Source organism: Diachasma alloeum, unplaced genomic scaffold, assembly GCF_001412515.2.
Source record: "Diachasma alloeum isolate Michigan unplaced genomic scaffold, Dall2.0 Dall_scaffold_00291, whole genome shotgun sequence".
Taxonomy (NCBI): domain Eukaryota; kingdom Metazoa; phylum Arthropoda; class Insecta; order Hymenoptera; family Braconidae; genus Diachasma; species Diachasma alloeum.
In genome coordinates this window covers 305,983-322,596 of record NW_021680430.1, presented here as the reverse complement: position 1 = coordinate 322,596, position 16,614 = coordinate 305,983, and the positions used below count along the sequence as shown (strand labels likewise).

At 35.1% G+C, this 16,614-nt stretch overlaps 1 protein-coding gene across 2 annotated transcripts in view; it reads right to left on the bottom strand.

The window, feature by feature from the left end:
- The window catches only part of LOC107039085 (protogenin B), a 49,441-nt gene extending 34,338 nt beyond the window's left edge, over window positions 1-15,103 (bottom strand). The window contains exons 1-16 of one of the 2 annotated variants that reach the window (XR_001460944.1): window positions 14,528-15,103; window positions 12,740-12,999; window positions 11,836-11,977; window positions 11,601-11,757; window positions 11,452-11,520; window positions 10,857-11,083; window positions 10,563-10,708; window positions 10,001-10,160; window positions 9,174-9,623; window positions 8,601-8,792; window positions 8,338-8,522; window positions 7,959-8,106; window positions 7,785-7,883; window positions 6,482-7,404; window positions 6,134-6,238; window positions 5,767-6,011 (exon numbers count right to left, since the gene is read on the bottom strand). Coding sequence is in view for 1 of the 2 variants with exons in the window: in XM_015258531.1 (XP_015114017.1) it covers window positions 5,817-6,011; window positions 6,134-6,238; window positions 6,482-7,404; window positions 7,785-7,883; window positions 7,959-8,106; window positions 8,338-8,522; window positions 8,601-8,792; window positions 9,174-9,623; window positions 10,001-10,160; window positions 10,563-10,708; window positions 10,857-11,083; window positions 11,452-11,520; window positions 11,601-11,757; window positions 11,836-11,977; window positions 12,740-12,999; window positions 14,528-14,594 (3,525 nt within the window). In the remaining variant the exon portion in view is untranslated. Of the gene's footprint in view, window positions 1-3,290; window positions 6,012-6,133; window positions 6,239-6,481; window positions 7,405-7,784; window positions 7,884-7,958; window positions 8,107-8,337; window positions 8,523-8,600; window positions 8,793-9,173; window positions 9,624-10,000; window positions 10,161-10,562; window positions 10,709-10,856; window positions 11,084-11,451; window positions 11,521-11,600; window positions 11,758-11,835; window positions 11,978-12,739; window positions 13,000-14,527 lie in introns of those variants that run through there. The other variant, XM_015258531.1, reaches the window with a different exon arrangement.
- Window positions 15,104-16,614: the final 1,511 nt, after the last annotated feature.

Below are 16,614 nucleotides of genomic sequence, written 5' to 3'. Positions count from 1 at the left end.
TTTTTTTTTTATGCTTATTTTATATCGCTTCGAGTCTGATGAGACTATATGGCGATTGATCAAGACTTTAAAAATGGTTAGATCTCACCATTCTACCCGGCCAGGAATCGAACCTGGAACCTATCCGTTGTGAGGCAACGGCCTTAACCACTACGCCAGGCCACCGGGATGATTCTTAACGAGTGAAACGATTGTAAACAAATTGTGATCATAAATGTTACATTAAATAGCCATCTTCCGTAAATGAGCATAATGAATACTAGTTGTATCCGTATGAATTGTCATGTTTCATACTCAGTCTTATTGAACTGTCCTCGTATTATGATTTATTATATGATATTTTGATAATAAACTTGCTTTACCGTCATTCGTAAAGCGAATGCATTGAATTACAATCTGGGGAAATTCCTGATCACCTACCTTGATAGCACACTGTGTGCCTTTGGAGTCTTCTAGTAGGCGAATTATCATTTTGAAAATGAAACCCACAAGAAGAAATCCGTCCATTTTATTTCGTCAAAAGTGCTAAGAATAATTTTTCTTAAGAGGTCTCTTATTTACCAAAAAATTTTGTTTTGAGAAGTCCCCCATCAGCACAATAAATGACAAAGTTTGTTCCCAAATGCCACCATTCGGTTGTCGGAAAAGGTAATGAATACATATCCTCAGAAATTGAGAACAAATCTATTAAACAGATCCATTCACTTTATATACTGTTTTAACTTTATTCAATCATTACAACGAAATGCTGCATTTCAAAGGGTCAACAACATCATTAAATAGTTTCTAGTGTATTGTTTTCTCTTTTGCTCTTGTTTCCTCCCCTTCACTTTTAATACTTCAGTTTTAAACAGTATGGTTATAATTTATTGTAGTCTCAATACAATTAATTATATATAATATATTAAAATATATACTTTCCATATTTTTCTCGTTTTTTTGCTTTTTCCATTTTTTTGTTTTTTAATTTTTATGGATACTTAATATACAATAATTAATGGAAAAAAAACTACCCACGAAGTAGCAATATACGAAACAAAATATTCGTCGTAATCTACTAGAAATAATAGCTGGAATCATTTTTGAGTAAAAAAAATTATGTTCGATACTTCAATTTAGTACGACAATGGTAAGTGTAGGGTGAAGCAACCAGCATCAACTTGTACCAGTGATTGACGTCTTGTCGATATAAAAATTCCTACGTATAAAAAAATTTAGTGGAAAAACCAGGAAATTGTTTCCATCCAAAATGTTTTTTTAAATTTTTTGCAAACTGTCAAAAAACGGGGAGAATTTCAAAATGCGCTAGCTTGTCCACTGAATTTTTCCATGCGTGACGTTTAGTCTCTGGGATAAAAAGTGATATGAAATATTTTTCAATGAAAATAACTGTCAATTCCTCTGCATCTAGGAAGCTGCGGTGCTGGCCCATTCACCCTACACAAATACTTTAATTTCAATCTATCTTGTATCTCACCGCGAAATTGACGAAAAATCAACTCGCCTAAAGTATAAAATAGGTATCTTCTTTTGAGGTAAGCGGTAGAAAAAAATAATAATCACCTAATAGGTACTTACTTTTAAGTTTTTAGATGATTAAGTAATGTCTGAGCACCCTGGACAAATAATTTAAAAGAAGGGTGACGCTGCAAAGAGGTATATTCGCTCGACTAGAGTCGCCGTACGATTAATTGATTAATACTTAGTATTTCTATGGCTAACGCGCGATATCTTCAATATTTTCCATTCTATTTAGTAAATGCAGGATCTGACAGTTGAGGAGTGTATAGATGCGTTCAGAAAGGCAGTCTTATTTTCAGATCTGCACGGAGGGAAATTCTTTAGAAAAATTGTAGGTCTGTTGAGGTAAAATTTCTAAAGATCTGTAATTAAATTACGAAGAACGGGAAAAACTCTATCTAGCCAATAAAATTTCCAGCGCCGCCACTAGAATTTTTCTACAGAATTTCTCTCCGTGTGGAAAAATCTATGGTTGGGTTCACGTATAGAAAAAAAAATGATAGAAAAGCCTAGTTCACACGCTGAAAAATTCTACTGAATTCCTATTGAGAACTCTATTATTTTTTCGCCGATTCCACAGCTTTTTTGTATGTTTTTTTAACAGAAAATGTTCAATATAAACTATTTCATAGAAAAAATCAATTAATTTCTTGGAATAGACAATTATTGATTTTTTTTCTATAGAACTTCCTCTGTCTAAATTTTTCAAGTTTTTTGATTAATTATTTTAATGCATTTGAAAATGAATGGAGTGGCAAAAGCTTGAAAAATACATATCGAGAATTTCTATACAAATATTTCAATAGAGTAACTTGTATAGAAAGATCAAATTGTATGGACTCTTTCTAAAAAATAGTTTCTAATTAAAGAAAAGACGAAGAACTTGCGGAATTTTCCAATAGAATTTCAACAGAAATCCGATAGTATTTTCTATCGAAAGGGGAACTTGCATGAATGCTTTAAAATTTTTTAATCCCAGGTTTCGGCTTTAAATATTCAATTATTTATGGTCAGTTTATTGTCCAAAATTAAATAGCACAAATAACGCTATTTAAATTTAGACAATAAATTTAATTAATCTCATTTAATTCAACTGAACTCCATACAAGTTCCCCACTCGCTGGGTTTTTCTATTGAATATTCATCATTCGATTTATATTTTATCTGGCAGATTTTTTCCGTAAAAAATTATTAGAATCTAGGCTGCATTTCTGGCTGTTCACATAATTTTTTATGAAGTCTTACGGTAAGTATAAGTCTATAAGGAGTTTTCATTCTCTTGAAAAGTTTATTTCGTGGTACGTATCGCCTCCACTATTATCCACGCGTATTTGATATGAATACATTGACAACCGAAATTCGTACGATGTTCCAGAGTAGTTGGGAACATTGAAAAAACACGGAAGCTCGCGATTAATTTTTCGACATTAATTTGTACTTGAAAACATGCGACTCCCGTGATCTACAAAAGCACGAGGTTCACTTCGATACGACGACCCTATCCTCAACCAATGGAAATAGCATTTATCAACTTATCACAATACTAAAAATCATCCTCAAATAACTGTTAAGTTAGAAATCGATAATAAAACAAGACCTCTCATATCCTCCGGCAATAAAGATAGGATATTCTAGTTGGAATAAATTATTTGATGAACTATGATTTCTCAATTGTACATGTGGTGTATCCAAATCGTACTACTAATCCCCTCGACGTGGAAAAAAAATCATCTAAACTAGGATATTTAACAAAATAAAAATAGTTTTGGTAAGCGTAAATCCATTTTTTCTTCTCCTGTCGCAATTATCACACTACTGGCACTATGCCTTAACTGAAAAAATACGTACCGCAAATCAGAGATAAAATCGTAACATCAAACTTAAAACTCCAAGTTATATGATATTTTCTATCAACTAAGATAATTTCTACGAAACACTTAGAAATAAAATCACTGGTCAATTCAAGTGGAATGATGATTAATTCTAAGTAAGTCTGTGAGTTTCGAAATGATTTTACGTATGAAAAAATTCAACAAATTGAAAAATCTGGCGGCTGCTAAAAAATTCTGTTGAAATATCAATAGAATGTGTAAAGCAGAAAAATATCATTAAATTTAAAATTTCTGAACTTATATTTTCAATTTTTTCTTCCATTTTGTTTTGTTTCGTATTATGTCAAAAAATGGATGTAGAAAAATGAATTTTAAGAACAATGCGGAGTAAAAAATAATTATGCAATTTATGCCTGGAAATTTTATGGAAAAAAACCAAATCTATCGATTTTAATTTCATAAAAAAATCAATTTCATGTCCGAGGAAAATAGCTACAATTTCCTATTGAATTTTTTCATGCGCCGAAAACTGCCTCTTGCAATCCAGACAACTAAAGACATAGTGACAGAAATGCTTCCGCTGCATTAATTAAAAAAGGGTCGATAAAAAACCTTGATACTGCTCATTATTTTCAACAATGTTTTCTCGCATTCAACAATTTTGTATTATTGGTTCCTCGACATCATTCGCAGCAAAATAATAAATAAATAAATTTATCAAATTCAGTAGCAAAAAAACTCGTGTCAGGGAAATGAAACAATGGCCAAACGAAATCATTCACTGCGTTTCGATAAAAAAGTAAATGAAAATCACCGGAGATGGACCACGAACAATTAACGATATATACAGTTTTAAAAAAAACATTCAATCGTAATTAAATCACTAGTAACAATAGGAATGAGTTAAATTATCGAGTATGCATTGAATGTTGGATAACAGAAATTAAATGAAAAATAAGATCTGTAACCTGTATATAAACTATTGCATTTTATGGTAAATGAAATAAATACTTTGTTCTATTGAATTGTTCTCTGGATTGGATTCGACTCCACCGAGTTGTGATATGAGTATATAATTCCTTCAAATAAATTGTAGTCATGTTTGTAATGGAACAGTTGTGTAACAGTTCTATTGCCATATTTCGGAAATGAAAACCTAGTAGTAAATCAATGATTGAATGTAATGATGTAATAAATAACAACAAATGGAGGTACTGCAATAACATTGACATCGTTGAGTTAAAAAAAACATAAGGTAATATAACTTAGTCTATCAGGTACTGAGTTGGGTTTTTTTTCTCTGTCATGGTAACATGGGCCAGTCTGGTATGTCTGGATTGTGTTCCGTTTGCATAATTTTTCTACCTGTCAGGAGACTCTTGTGAATCGAAATACTCATTTTGTCTATTAATTATAACTTCACACATAAAATCGAACTTTACAGATGAAGAAAGATGAAAACAACGGATAAAACGCATCACGAGAATTCAAACTACACATAAGGACAACAAAAATCGTTAATTGATTGAATGAAAAATGATCATTGTGAATGAAACACGATGCAAAGGAAAAATTCATTGAAAAAATCTACGGTTTTATGCGTGTGTCGGAGAAACTAAAAAATGTGATTATGAGCCTTCATCATTCGTGGCTCTAGTGGAATGTTCAATCTGTCGATTGTTCCTGGGAGAAGAGTGATACCATGTGTGCAGGATGTGTCAATGTGCCAGGAATTCCTACATGCAATACTATTTTTTCTGTTATGTTATTTGCTGATATCAATGGAGCGGATCGAAGTTATCTTCATATTCACTATCAACAGCTATTACATGACCAATGCTCCCCCTACAACAATGACAACTTCTTTAGAAATTACTGCTATGTACATTAATATGATTCTTTTTCCAATTCGTGTCTGTACAACGCTGCTGTCAACTTCAGATTTTCGCAGAAAGTGGAAATTCAAATCGTGAGCAAATATATTTTTGTCTGTATTCTGTTGCGTCAACCAACACATTATTTGGTTATATATTTTTGAATTTCATTCCTCCTGATGCGGGTGATTTGCATACAAGCACAAACTATTCACCCACTTATCATCGTACACTAGAATATCTAATATATACACATTAACAATTAAGCAGTGTGATTTTCTCGTCTTTTTCGTTTTTCTCTCATTTTTTAAAAAACTAAGTTATTCTGTATATCTGTATCATAATCATTGTTTCATGATTTCCCTTACATCCAGATTTTCCTTTTGATTGTGTCATTACTCATTGAGACTTAACGGCAGACCTCTGACGGCGGACGTTTGCTCAAATTACTGATCACAGGATATTTTTTTCAACCAGTGAATAATCCCATTTATCTCGGTCTCAAGTTCGTCCACGAAAATATTGTTTGGTTTACTTACTCTCAATGGATTTAATGATGCCTTGTTCCCGAGAAAAGTGGTGGCGAGGTTCAACCGTTGGGCTCCAATACCGGAATTGTTATTGGTGTTATTTTGTGGGGTGTTGATGACACACAACCGAGGTTGTTATTCAAACTAGTATCACTGCCGGCTAATGTACAGTCCATCATTGTGAATTCTGTCGTGTCTAAATCTGCCTCTTGATCAAACTGCCTGGTGGATAATGGGCTGCTCTTCTGCTCGTACTGTGAATAAACACGTGGTCAATAACATTCTCGAAATCATGTATTGAAAAATTCAACAGAAGACTCAGCTGAGTTCTATTGGAAGTCATTAATTGCTGATCTTCAAGAGAATGATAGATTACCTGCGGATTTTCTGTAATATGAAGATTCATTTGATCCTCATTTGAATTATTCCAAGAAGTCAGGAGAGGCTGTTTACCCTCCACTGTACCATTCGCCTGAATTCCCTGAGAGAGAAGTACATATTGATTTTCGTCAAATTGTTCTTTTTTTTATTTTGATAGTTTTAAATATTCTCAATTGCCATTCAGTTTCACATAGCCCAGGAGTGTTTTTTCTACTTTTTTTATTATAGAATCAATTTTTGGAAACTCCTGCGCGCGGTAAAATCCAATGGAAATTGTGAAATATTTCAGATTATGAAGATGGAACAATTGAGATGAAAAATTGAATAATTATGTCCATCGTACCTTGGTATCGAGCTGAGGATTCGTTGAATTTGGTGACGAAGGACACAAAGTAGCCAATTCAATCTCATTACAGTTCATAGTTGCATTAATGGGCTGTTGATTAACAGAAGTTGATGATCTATCAACACAACAAGCATTTCCATTTCTCAAAAGAACTCGATTTTTGAGCGGTTGCGCAGTCTCCCGAAGTGACCTAGAGTGTTCCCATTTTTTTCTACAGTATATACTGCACAAGCTGATCGTGATGAATCCAATGCTGATACCAACGCCAAGAATAATTCCCAGGCTTTGATCCGGCTTTGGTATCGCAGGTGGTTTTCGCTCGTTCGAAAAATTGGGACTTTTCGATGCAGTACTACTGGTGAAAACAAGAACTGCGTCAGACGGTTTTCCATATCCAACTCTAGTTGCTGCCTGAATCATCACATAGTGCCGTCCACCCGACGAAAATTCAGGCAAAAGTGCCCACGTTTGGTTACCAGGTACTGTTACATTGCCCCAAACCATTGACTCAGTTGAATCCGACACATACGACACGAAATAATGCCGAATTATTCCATTCGTCTGAATCGGTTTTTTCCAAACAACACGTATTTTCGTACCATCCCTGAAACTCTGGACTTCCTCAGGCTTTCCTGGCACATCTTCACCCGTATAGCACTCTATACTCTCACTGAACTCATTCAATTGCCTGGAGTCATTTTGAAAGGATCGAACCTTGAATTGATAAAGTGTGAATGCTTTCAGTTTGTCCACTGTTACTTTTGTACCATTCACTAACAGCCATTTTGATTCTATGGTTGGTGATTCTACTGGCTGATAGCAAACTTCAAATTTCTTTGAACGTGTGTGCAATGATGTCCAGGTTATTTGAATTGATGATGATGAGAGTGGAATTGCTTCTAGTGCCATTGGGATATTTTCTATAGTGAAAGTAAACAAATGAATGAAAATGGTGATTCAGGTTTGATTTACGTATGACGTACGACAAAAATTTACAGAAAAATCTAAAAATTCTACTGAATTTCTATTGAAACTTGACGTAATTTTTTTTTCTACACAAATTGTTGAGCATAAATTTGCAATTTTTCTCCACTGCATTTACTTTCTGCTTCTTGATAAAATTCAAGAGTTTTGAGAGAAAAAATTTTTCCAAAGTAAGTTAAATAAAAATATCTATTTAAAAAATGCATGATTTTTTAAATTAATTCTAATAAAATGCTGTAGACTTCCAATCGAAATTCAATAAATTTCTTCAAATACTTATTTTTTTCCAGTTAATTTTCGTTCTCGTTCAACTCACCTGCATCGTTATATATCGATTTAATTGTTTTCGATACGCAATCAGTTACTACTCCTTTATTCTCGACGCATAAACCGAGGATGTAAGAAACGTTGGGATCTGCGAAGACGATTGGATTGAAATATAATTAATTACAGAACCAATTACCACAGAAATAAAACCGAAAACACTTACGTAAATTAGTGAAGATATAATCTGTAGCATTTTTAGACAATGTTTCAGTGAGTATCCTGTCACCGTTAATATTCTCGCAATACACTTGCCAGGCATCGAATTTCAATCCTGAATAATTATTCCTATTCGAATGATTCTCCCATTTAATCTGGAGCGAAAGCATTTAGAATTATCCCAAATTATTTTAACAATCTCAATTTTGAAAAAATTGAAAAATGATTAAATACGCTCATAAAAAAATTAATTCTTCTCCCGAGAAATTGATAGAATTTTTCTATCAGAAAATACATATTGAATTATATAAAGTGATATCATTCTCAATAGAATTGTAATAAGACTGACAAAACTTTCTAGTAAATTTTCCCATAAATGTATTCACCTTTGAACTAGATGCATTCAATGTCACCACATGAATATCAATAATAGTTTTAACATTAAGTTCATCAGTATCAACACTTGGCGTTGAAACGCTGGTCCATGTCAACTGGGATTCACTGATGTTCGGCCATCCCTGTTCCGTTCTCGCTAAAACCCTCAAGTCGTACTGCGACCCAGGAAGTAAATCTAGATGCAGAATACGGATGAAAATGTTGTGAAAAGTTGACAATCATTCCGTGAGAATGATGATTATGTTGCTAATACCTGTTAGAATATAACTCTCGACATCAGCAGGTACAGTAATAACCCGCGATGATGGATGCTCGTGAAGCCTCCATTGGATTTTGTACTCAATAACAACGCCTCTGGCTTCTCTCTTCGTTAAAGGCTCCCATGTTACATTTAATTTTGTACTGCTTATTATATCAACGTGTACTCTAGGCGCGCTCTTTGGAACTGAAAGCGTTTAATAAAGTTATGTTTTATTTGAGCCCCATTTGACCCTAAACTTCCAGACATTTTACAATGATTTTATCATTTAAAGTTTGCAGGCCTCAATTTGAAACTAGAAAGTTTACTCTTGAGGGATGATTGATAAAATGATTTAAAAATTACAATTTTTGACAATGACGAGTATTTATTATAAATAATTTATAAATAATCGTAACAAATTTATTCATATTCAGAATTTTACATTATGCAACTTACCTTCAATGGAATTGGCACAAAAATTCAATCGAGTTCTAATAAAACTCCAGACGAATTCTTATATCGTTCCAATATAATTTCGATGGAATTTCTTTAAACAAATTATTAATTTGATCGTCAAAAACTCACCACTTGGTGCAGTAGCACAAACAATCGGTTCTGATTGATCACTAGCTCCATGATTATTCCATACACGAACGTAAAAAGAATAATTGGTATACGGTTCAAGTAATTTTGTCACCTCCACCGACGTCGAATTACCAGGTTCAGGGCATACTTCCTCTTTACCACCTTCAGCAGGGCTATAATGGACGGTATACGCAGTGATACTTGTTGATGGTAGAGATTTTGGTGGTACCCATGAAATTTCAATTTTAAATGGCGAATCTGAATAGCATTTAAGAGACGTTGGTGTAGCTGGACTGTTGCGAGATGCGTTAACTTGGAGCCGACCAGCAGCCCAAATTTCACCAGCGGAATTCACCGCTACGCACTGATAAATACCAGAGTCTGATGGTACTGTTGCTGATATCGCCAGTTCTATTTTATTATTTTCTTTGATGTATGTTGTTCTTCGTCCTGGGCACAATTTTTAAAACCATTACATATATATTTATATGCAATCTTCATTTTAATAACGAATTATGGATTTTCCTATGTTTTCGACTGGAGATTGATTAATTCATGAATTGTTCCATCATTTCTAAGATTTCTGGCATTTTTCTCCACTTAAATTCTTTCTGATTGTCGTGAAGGTAGTGTAGGCTCATAAAGAAATGTATTTTTGTTATCTATTATGAAATTTTTCATCTTCAAAGTGCTGACAGTTTGTTCTTCCATCAAATCATCGTGGAATGAATGATGAGAACAATTGTACACACGTATTTGTAATCCATCTTCTGCTCGGCAATACATTTCGTATGACACCTACCCTAGGACTTGAAATTATTACTCACCATTCATAGCAATGTTCTCGGAATCTTTGAGCCAATAAATTTGAGGTGGAGGAGTTCCTTGCGCTTGACATTCGAATCTCGCAGTTCTTCCATTTGGACAGATCTGATTGACTGGTTTTTTTACCAGCGTTGGTGGAACCGATACGTCAACAGTAATATTCTACAAGTGAATTAAAAATGAAAGAAAAGAGGAAGTTGAAATTAGTGGAATATTCATCAGTAAAACATTCAATTCAGTAGATTGAGCCCTTGGCTGAGTTTTTGAAGAATATCTCCGAATCTAAGGGAGATAACGCAATTTGTGTAATGACCTTTTTTGTAGCTCGCAGTTCGCTCTATAAAAAAGGTCATGACAAAAATTTGGCTATTGCCCTTAGATTTCGAGATATTCATTGTAAAATGGCCAATAGTCAAAATTAACTCAAACCGCTTTACCGGATTATTTAGAAATACTTGGACACTGGACTGAAAAAATTTGGACCCTCCTAAATTCCTCTGAATCAAATCTTTCGTTTATTTCAGCTTCATATCAACGCGAATGAGAAAAAAATTCTCACAATACCTGAACTTCCAATCCATTGCTGACGGCATTTTTCGTGGAACACAGATAAGTACCAGCGTCAGAAGTGCTGACATTCTTCAATGCGAGTACACTGATCCCATTTGTGGAGTTGAGAAGAATGCGATTTTGCACAGTGCCGCTTCCATCTGAGATGTAAACGTGAGATCGAAAATTTACCACCACGCGAGTGTAAAAAAATAGACCGTAAAAAAAATGCAAAAAGTGACACAATATTTTCGATTTGCGTGTTAAATTCCGAGAAAGATGATGAAAATATTTTAGCTGATATGTCACCTGAGTATTTTGGTACAAAAGACCAGATGATTAAGGGCGGAGGATAGCCACTGGCAGCGCAAATAACTTTGAGATTCGATCCATTCAATAACGAATGATTGTATGAGATTTGTGGATAAAGTGAACCTAAAGTTCTAGGCTCATTAGTTTCCAATCTTGAAATAACTGTGAGTTTTGCTTCTTTGCTCCTTTTGGTCTTTTTCATAAAATCATTTGTCGCCACACATCTGTGAAGAAAATTTTTAGTTTATGGGAATTTGAGATTCGGAATTCCATTCAGCAGATCCAGCATGAATCTTGCTAGTTTTGTTTTCCATTTGTGGATTTTTACATTTTTTGTTTCGAATGGAAGCATTTTATTCGTTAAATCCAAAATTTTCCATTTTTTGGGTCAGAATCATTAATTCTGGCCTCAAAAGTTAGAATCTGAATTCTTTGAGACGTACTCTTTTACTAGTAATGCATTTGCTTGACATTAAGTTATAAATTTCTCTCGCAAGAACTGAAATTCTGTTCTCGCATGTTTTCAATAGAATTCTTTTTCTTACCTACAGTTAACATTTAAATAAATAAATATTTCAGTGTTCATTATTACCTATATGAACCAGCATCAGACGGTTTTGTAGCGCTAATATAAAGAACACCAGGTGGTACCATGAAATATCTGCAAATAGCGAAAAACAAAAATTTCAACAATTCCCGTCACTAATGAACACGAATTCCTTGATCATTAGAGAAACGTACTTAGTATTATTGTGATCCGTTAATACAGGTTCTCCGTTATGTTGCCAAGTAATGTTTGGAGGAAACGGTACACTGTCAATTAGACATGAGAATCTAGCGATTTCGCCTTCCACAACCGTCAAATCATTCGGTGATTTTTTGAAGGTATGTCCAAGCTCTGAAAAATGACACATTATCAATTCGAGTGACAATGCATCCTTGGAGCCCTCCGTGGAAATCATTCCGGTATACATACCAGCAATTTGTACAGTAGTTGGTGATGATCGTAACGATCCACCACTGGTGTGACCAATGCAACGGTACACGTGTTTTTTAGATGGTTTAGTGCCACTGCTAGTCCCCTCTTTTGACTTTTGTACCAATTGTAAATTTTGTTTCTGTGTGAAAACCGGGGGAAAAAGGAGTGAGAATTGCATTTTTTACTACAGACGTGAAAAAAGTGAGTGGAAAACTCGGGAACGTTCCTTGAAAAATTTTATTGGACGTTTTATTAGCTCTTACGCGCAATTTCTGTAGAAATATTTATGGAGAAAAATCACACTTACTGTTAGAAAAAATTGGAGTTCTCAAGGGTCAACATTAGTTTCGATTTAGTGGAGGCAAAATCATGGAATTTCAGATTCTGATGATTATTTCTCCTTTTGGATTTCAGAAAAATTTGTTCTGCCGAGAAATTATATCCTCCCGAAGAGGTCTTTTGTCGCGTTTTGGACTAAAATTCACTGTTTCTATTGAATTTTTACCCAAATAAAAAATTTTCAATGGCAAAATTCCTTGAAATTTCAGTGCAACTGTCACTTGATAAAAATTTCCAAAAAGCGTTTCGGAGAAAAAAATATAGTAAGAAAAAACTTGAAGTTTTTTTATTCAACTTGTAAAGTAGAGGGGCAGAAATTTTTATCGAACAATTCTTGATAGAAGAAATTAAACATAAAAAAAAGAAAACCCATTAGTCTCTCCCTATCAGACATTTTCATAAAAATATCTATAAAAAGCGCCCGGAAAAACAACAGAATTTCCAATACAATTTTAAGAGAATTTCCTAGTAAATCCGCTAGATTTTTTTCTCCTAAACTTTTTCACAGGTGAGAACATTAATCTCGTTCGGTCATATTCACAATTTTTCGGCAATTCTGTACCTTATAAAAATGCAATGAGCCATCATCCAATAATCCACACCGAGTGACACCACACGGTGGCGCCTGTTCACCATTATAGAGCCAAGTAATGTTGTCATTGCTGCTAGCTAAACAATTCAACGTGACACCACGTTTCCCCAATACTATATTACCACTCGGCTCAATTGGCAGCGTTAGACCAGAATTTTTTGCAAAACGCAGGTCTACGCTGTCTCCCTTAGGCCCATTTTTGCCATGCAAATTGCTAGGACCTTTAACACCTGTTGGAAAATTTTCTCAATTATAATCTCCACTCTTATGAATATTTCTTGTCACGAGGAAAATCATTAGTGCAAGCACGTATGAACAAAATTTCATAGAAAAACCTAGCGCTTTCCCTTAGAAATTCAATTGAATGTCGATTGGAACTCTATAAAAATTATATTCTAGTTTTATCAGAATTCTATTCAAAAATTCAATTCGTTTATTGTGACAATTCTGTTAAAAATTATGCGACGTTCTCCCCGCGTTTTCAAATATATATTTGTTTACAGAAAATTCAACATCTATAGACATTTTTTCAGTAAATTTTTATATAAAATTTTTCTGTTAGGATTTATTCTATAAGAATTCTTAGGCATGATTTCTCTAAGTTGTTTTTCGTGGGATTTTCTACAGCGAAATTGATACTATGGACTTTTTTCTATCAAATATCTCTTATTGAAATTCCATGGTAAAGTGACATAATCTCCTACAGAATTCTAATAAATAAAACTCCAAGGCATTTTTACAGAGTTCCAAAGAAACTTCAATAGAATTTCTTAGAGAAAGCTAAGTTTTATAAACTGTTAAATTTTTTCGTGCGTGAGAATGAAAAAGAATCTTGTCAAATGCAAAAAAGAAAAGTACAGAATCCCTGAAATATAGAACTCTCGAAATCCCCTTATGTTTTTTCGGAATAATTACCCCACGCTGACATGAATAAACCACGAATACAAGAATGAAGGAGAATTAAAAAGGAAGAAAAATATAATGCTGGAAAAAAAATTATGATGCTGCAAAAATCGTATCAAAATCCTTGATATCCCCAGATCTTTGCAAATCTCAAGAAATTGAATGAAATCCTTTAAAATTATTGAGGACTTCCTGAAATCTCTGGAAATCTGTTGTACATTTTTTTTCATTATGATTACTCCTCGCTGATACGAATGAAACCCTGAATGCACGAATGGAAAGAGAATTAAACAAACAAAATTAGAGAATTTAAAAATAGAACGATTTGAATGCATTCATTCGGAAGCAAAAACACGAAAAACATGATGCTTGGGAAAAAATTATGCTTTATAAATCTCAAGAAATTGACTGAAATCGTGTGAAATCACTGAAGATTTCCTAAACCCCTTCCCATCCCTCCGAAATCCCGGAATCCTCGAAAGCGAGAATTCTCGAAATCGGTTGTACAATTTTTATTCCGAATGAATAAAAACCCCTCGGCCGCGTTATCACCTCAACATGAAATATGTACACGGCCCATTTTCCTCATCGAAAGCCCACATTCATCATTGTTTGAATGACAGGTTGTCCTGTTCCTCGATCGATCCGCAGTTGCGTAACGCAACGAATAAATATTAAACCTGGGGGCCAATTCGCGAGGCAAAAAAAATTCTTTTCACCTCCAGCGCGCGTGGGCGAGTTAATCAAGGCTCGAATACGCGAGCTCAACGATCATTAGATTAGCTATCGCTCCATTGATGCAGGATGAATGATCGGGATGCAGTGAAATGCAGTATAAACTCTTAAATACAATACCTGCGGCGCAAAGGGGCTCGAGCACTTCCGTAAACAAAATGCCGAGCAAAAGCACCCGCGCCGCCATATATCCGGGCTCATCGGTGCTGAATCCTCAATGGGAGAATTTAGCCTATCAAAATAATAAACACACTTATCACTTCGTAATGTCCTCAACACGTGCCCGCACCACAACAAGATTATTATTTAATTTATGCCTCATCTTTTGGTATTTCCTCCTCAACTCGCAACACCCATTGCCCGACGACGTTTAATTCACATTCTGTGCGTATTTTACTCCGCTTTTTTTTTCTATTTCTTTCTGAATGTGAAAAAAAATTCGAGAGCCCTCGCGCGCGCGCTTGAGCCCCTCTTTCGATCACGCTGTTCCGTTCGCCAAACTCTCGCCCCAACGGCTCACTTTTCTTTTTACACACGATAATAAACACGTTTTTTCAATTTTTCGTTATACACTTGGTCATTGTCGCACGCTTCATCAGATTGTCGTGCTTCATGATGCATTTAATGTTGACACTTTTTCTTCGAGAATTAGGGAATGAAAGTTGCGGTGATAATCACTCGCATTTCACGTGTCAAGTGAATATAATCCCAACGATGAAACGAGTCCGGCAGGCGAGAGCACGATTCACTACACAGGCAATTCCGCGCATCTCTCTCTCTTGTTTCAATACATCTCCGTCTCGCTCGTGCAATTTCACCGTGAGGAACACCAAGCATACCGACCACGCTCCAAAATGCTTGCCATTTAGATGAATGTTTGGTGGATAGTCGGAACAATCACTCATTCAATTTTTTTTATATCGACAAGATGATTGATTATGCAAATTTAATTTGGAGGATTGGACTCGTCGGAGGTGGACAGACTTGTTTAATAATGAAAATCATTTGAAAAATTTTGATTAAATGTAAGTAATTTTCCATTTTACCGACGGAGGAAATGAAAATTGGCCTTTAGGCCTGCGGTTTTAGATCATTTTTCGGTAATTATTTGTAATTAATCGAATTGTGATTTAGAATATTAGTCCCGATAGGTCATCTTGATCGCGTTGTTGAAAAAAAATTGTTGAAATCGAAGTGGATGTAAAGGTAAGAAATATTGATGTTGGCTGCCAACGTTGGGTCAATACTTATGAAAAAGTGAAAAATGTCAACGTTGGGGCAATGTCGGGCCAATGTTGGCAGCCATTTAAACCTTGAGGGGTCGCGCTATGGGGAATCGCAGCGGTTTTCCACACCAATTAATGATTAAAAGCTTCGGGAAACTCGACTCTTCAGAGCTCGGTATTGGAGATATCTTCAGGAAATGTCGTACCAGTCGACATTTTTAGTTCAGCGGCACGGTAAAAGATGGCGGGATTAGTTTCATTTAAAGCGAAATTACTAACTGAATCGAACTGGCCATCGGACAGTAGAATGTAATAAATTGAATCAGCCAGCGGAGAAGTAAATGAGCTATTAGCAATGGGAGAAAGATTTTGCACGGTGCATTTGGAAATGCCGGCAATCTTTTGAACGGTAATCATCAAGTTTGGGCGAATTTTTTGCGCACACTCGGAGGCGCCCAAAACATCATTTTCGCCTGGAGCCAGGGTGTCAGATCTTGGATTTTTTCAGAGAGAAAGTCGACTTTTGCCAAAATCGAATTTTTCCGCCGGGTAAACGCTGATTCTGTATTTTCTGGCCCGCCTGATGCCACTGAGACCCTCACTTGCCCCAAAAACGCAGAAATAAAAAAAAATTTTTTTTCACCCCGAGCCAAAGTGTCGTATTTAGGGTTTTTTCGGGGGGAAAGTCGACTTTCGTCAAAATCGAATTTTTCCGCCGGGTGAAAGCTGATTCTGTATTCTTTGGCCCGCCTAATACCACTGAGACCCTCACTTGCCCCAAAAACGCAGAAATAAAAAAAATTTTTTTTTCACCCCGAGCCAAAGTGCCGTATTTAGGGATTTTTCGGGGGGAAAGTCGACTTTCGCCAAAATCGAATTTTTCCGCCGGGTGAACGCTGATTCTGTATTCTTTGGCCCGCCTAATACCACTGAGACCCTCACTTGCCCCAAAAACGCAAAAATAAAAAAAAAAAAATTTTC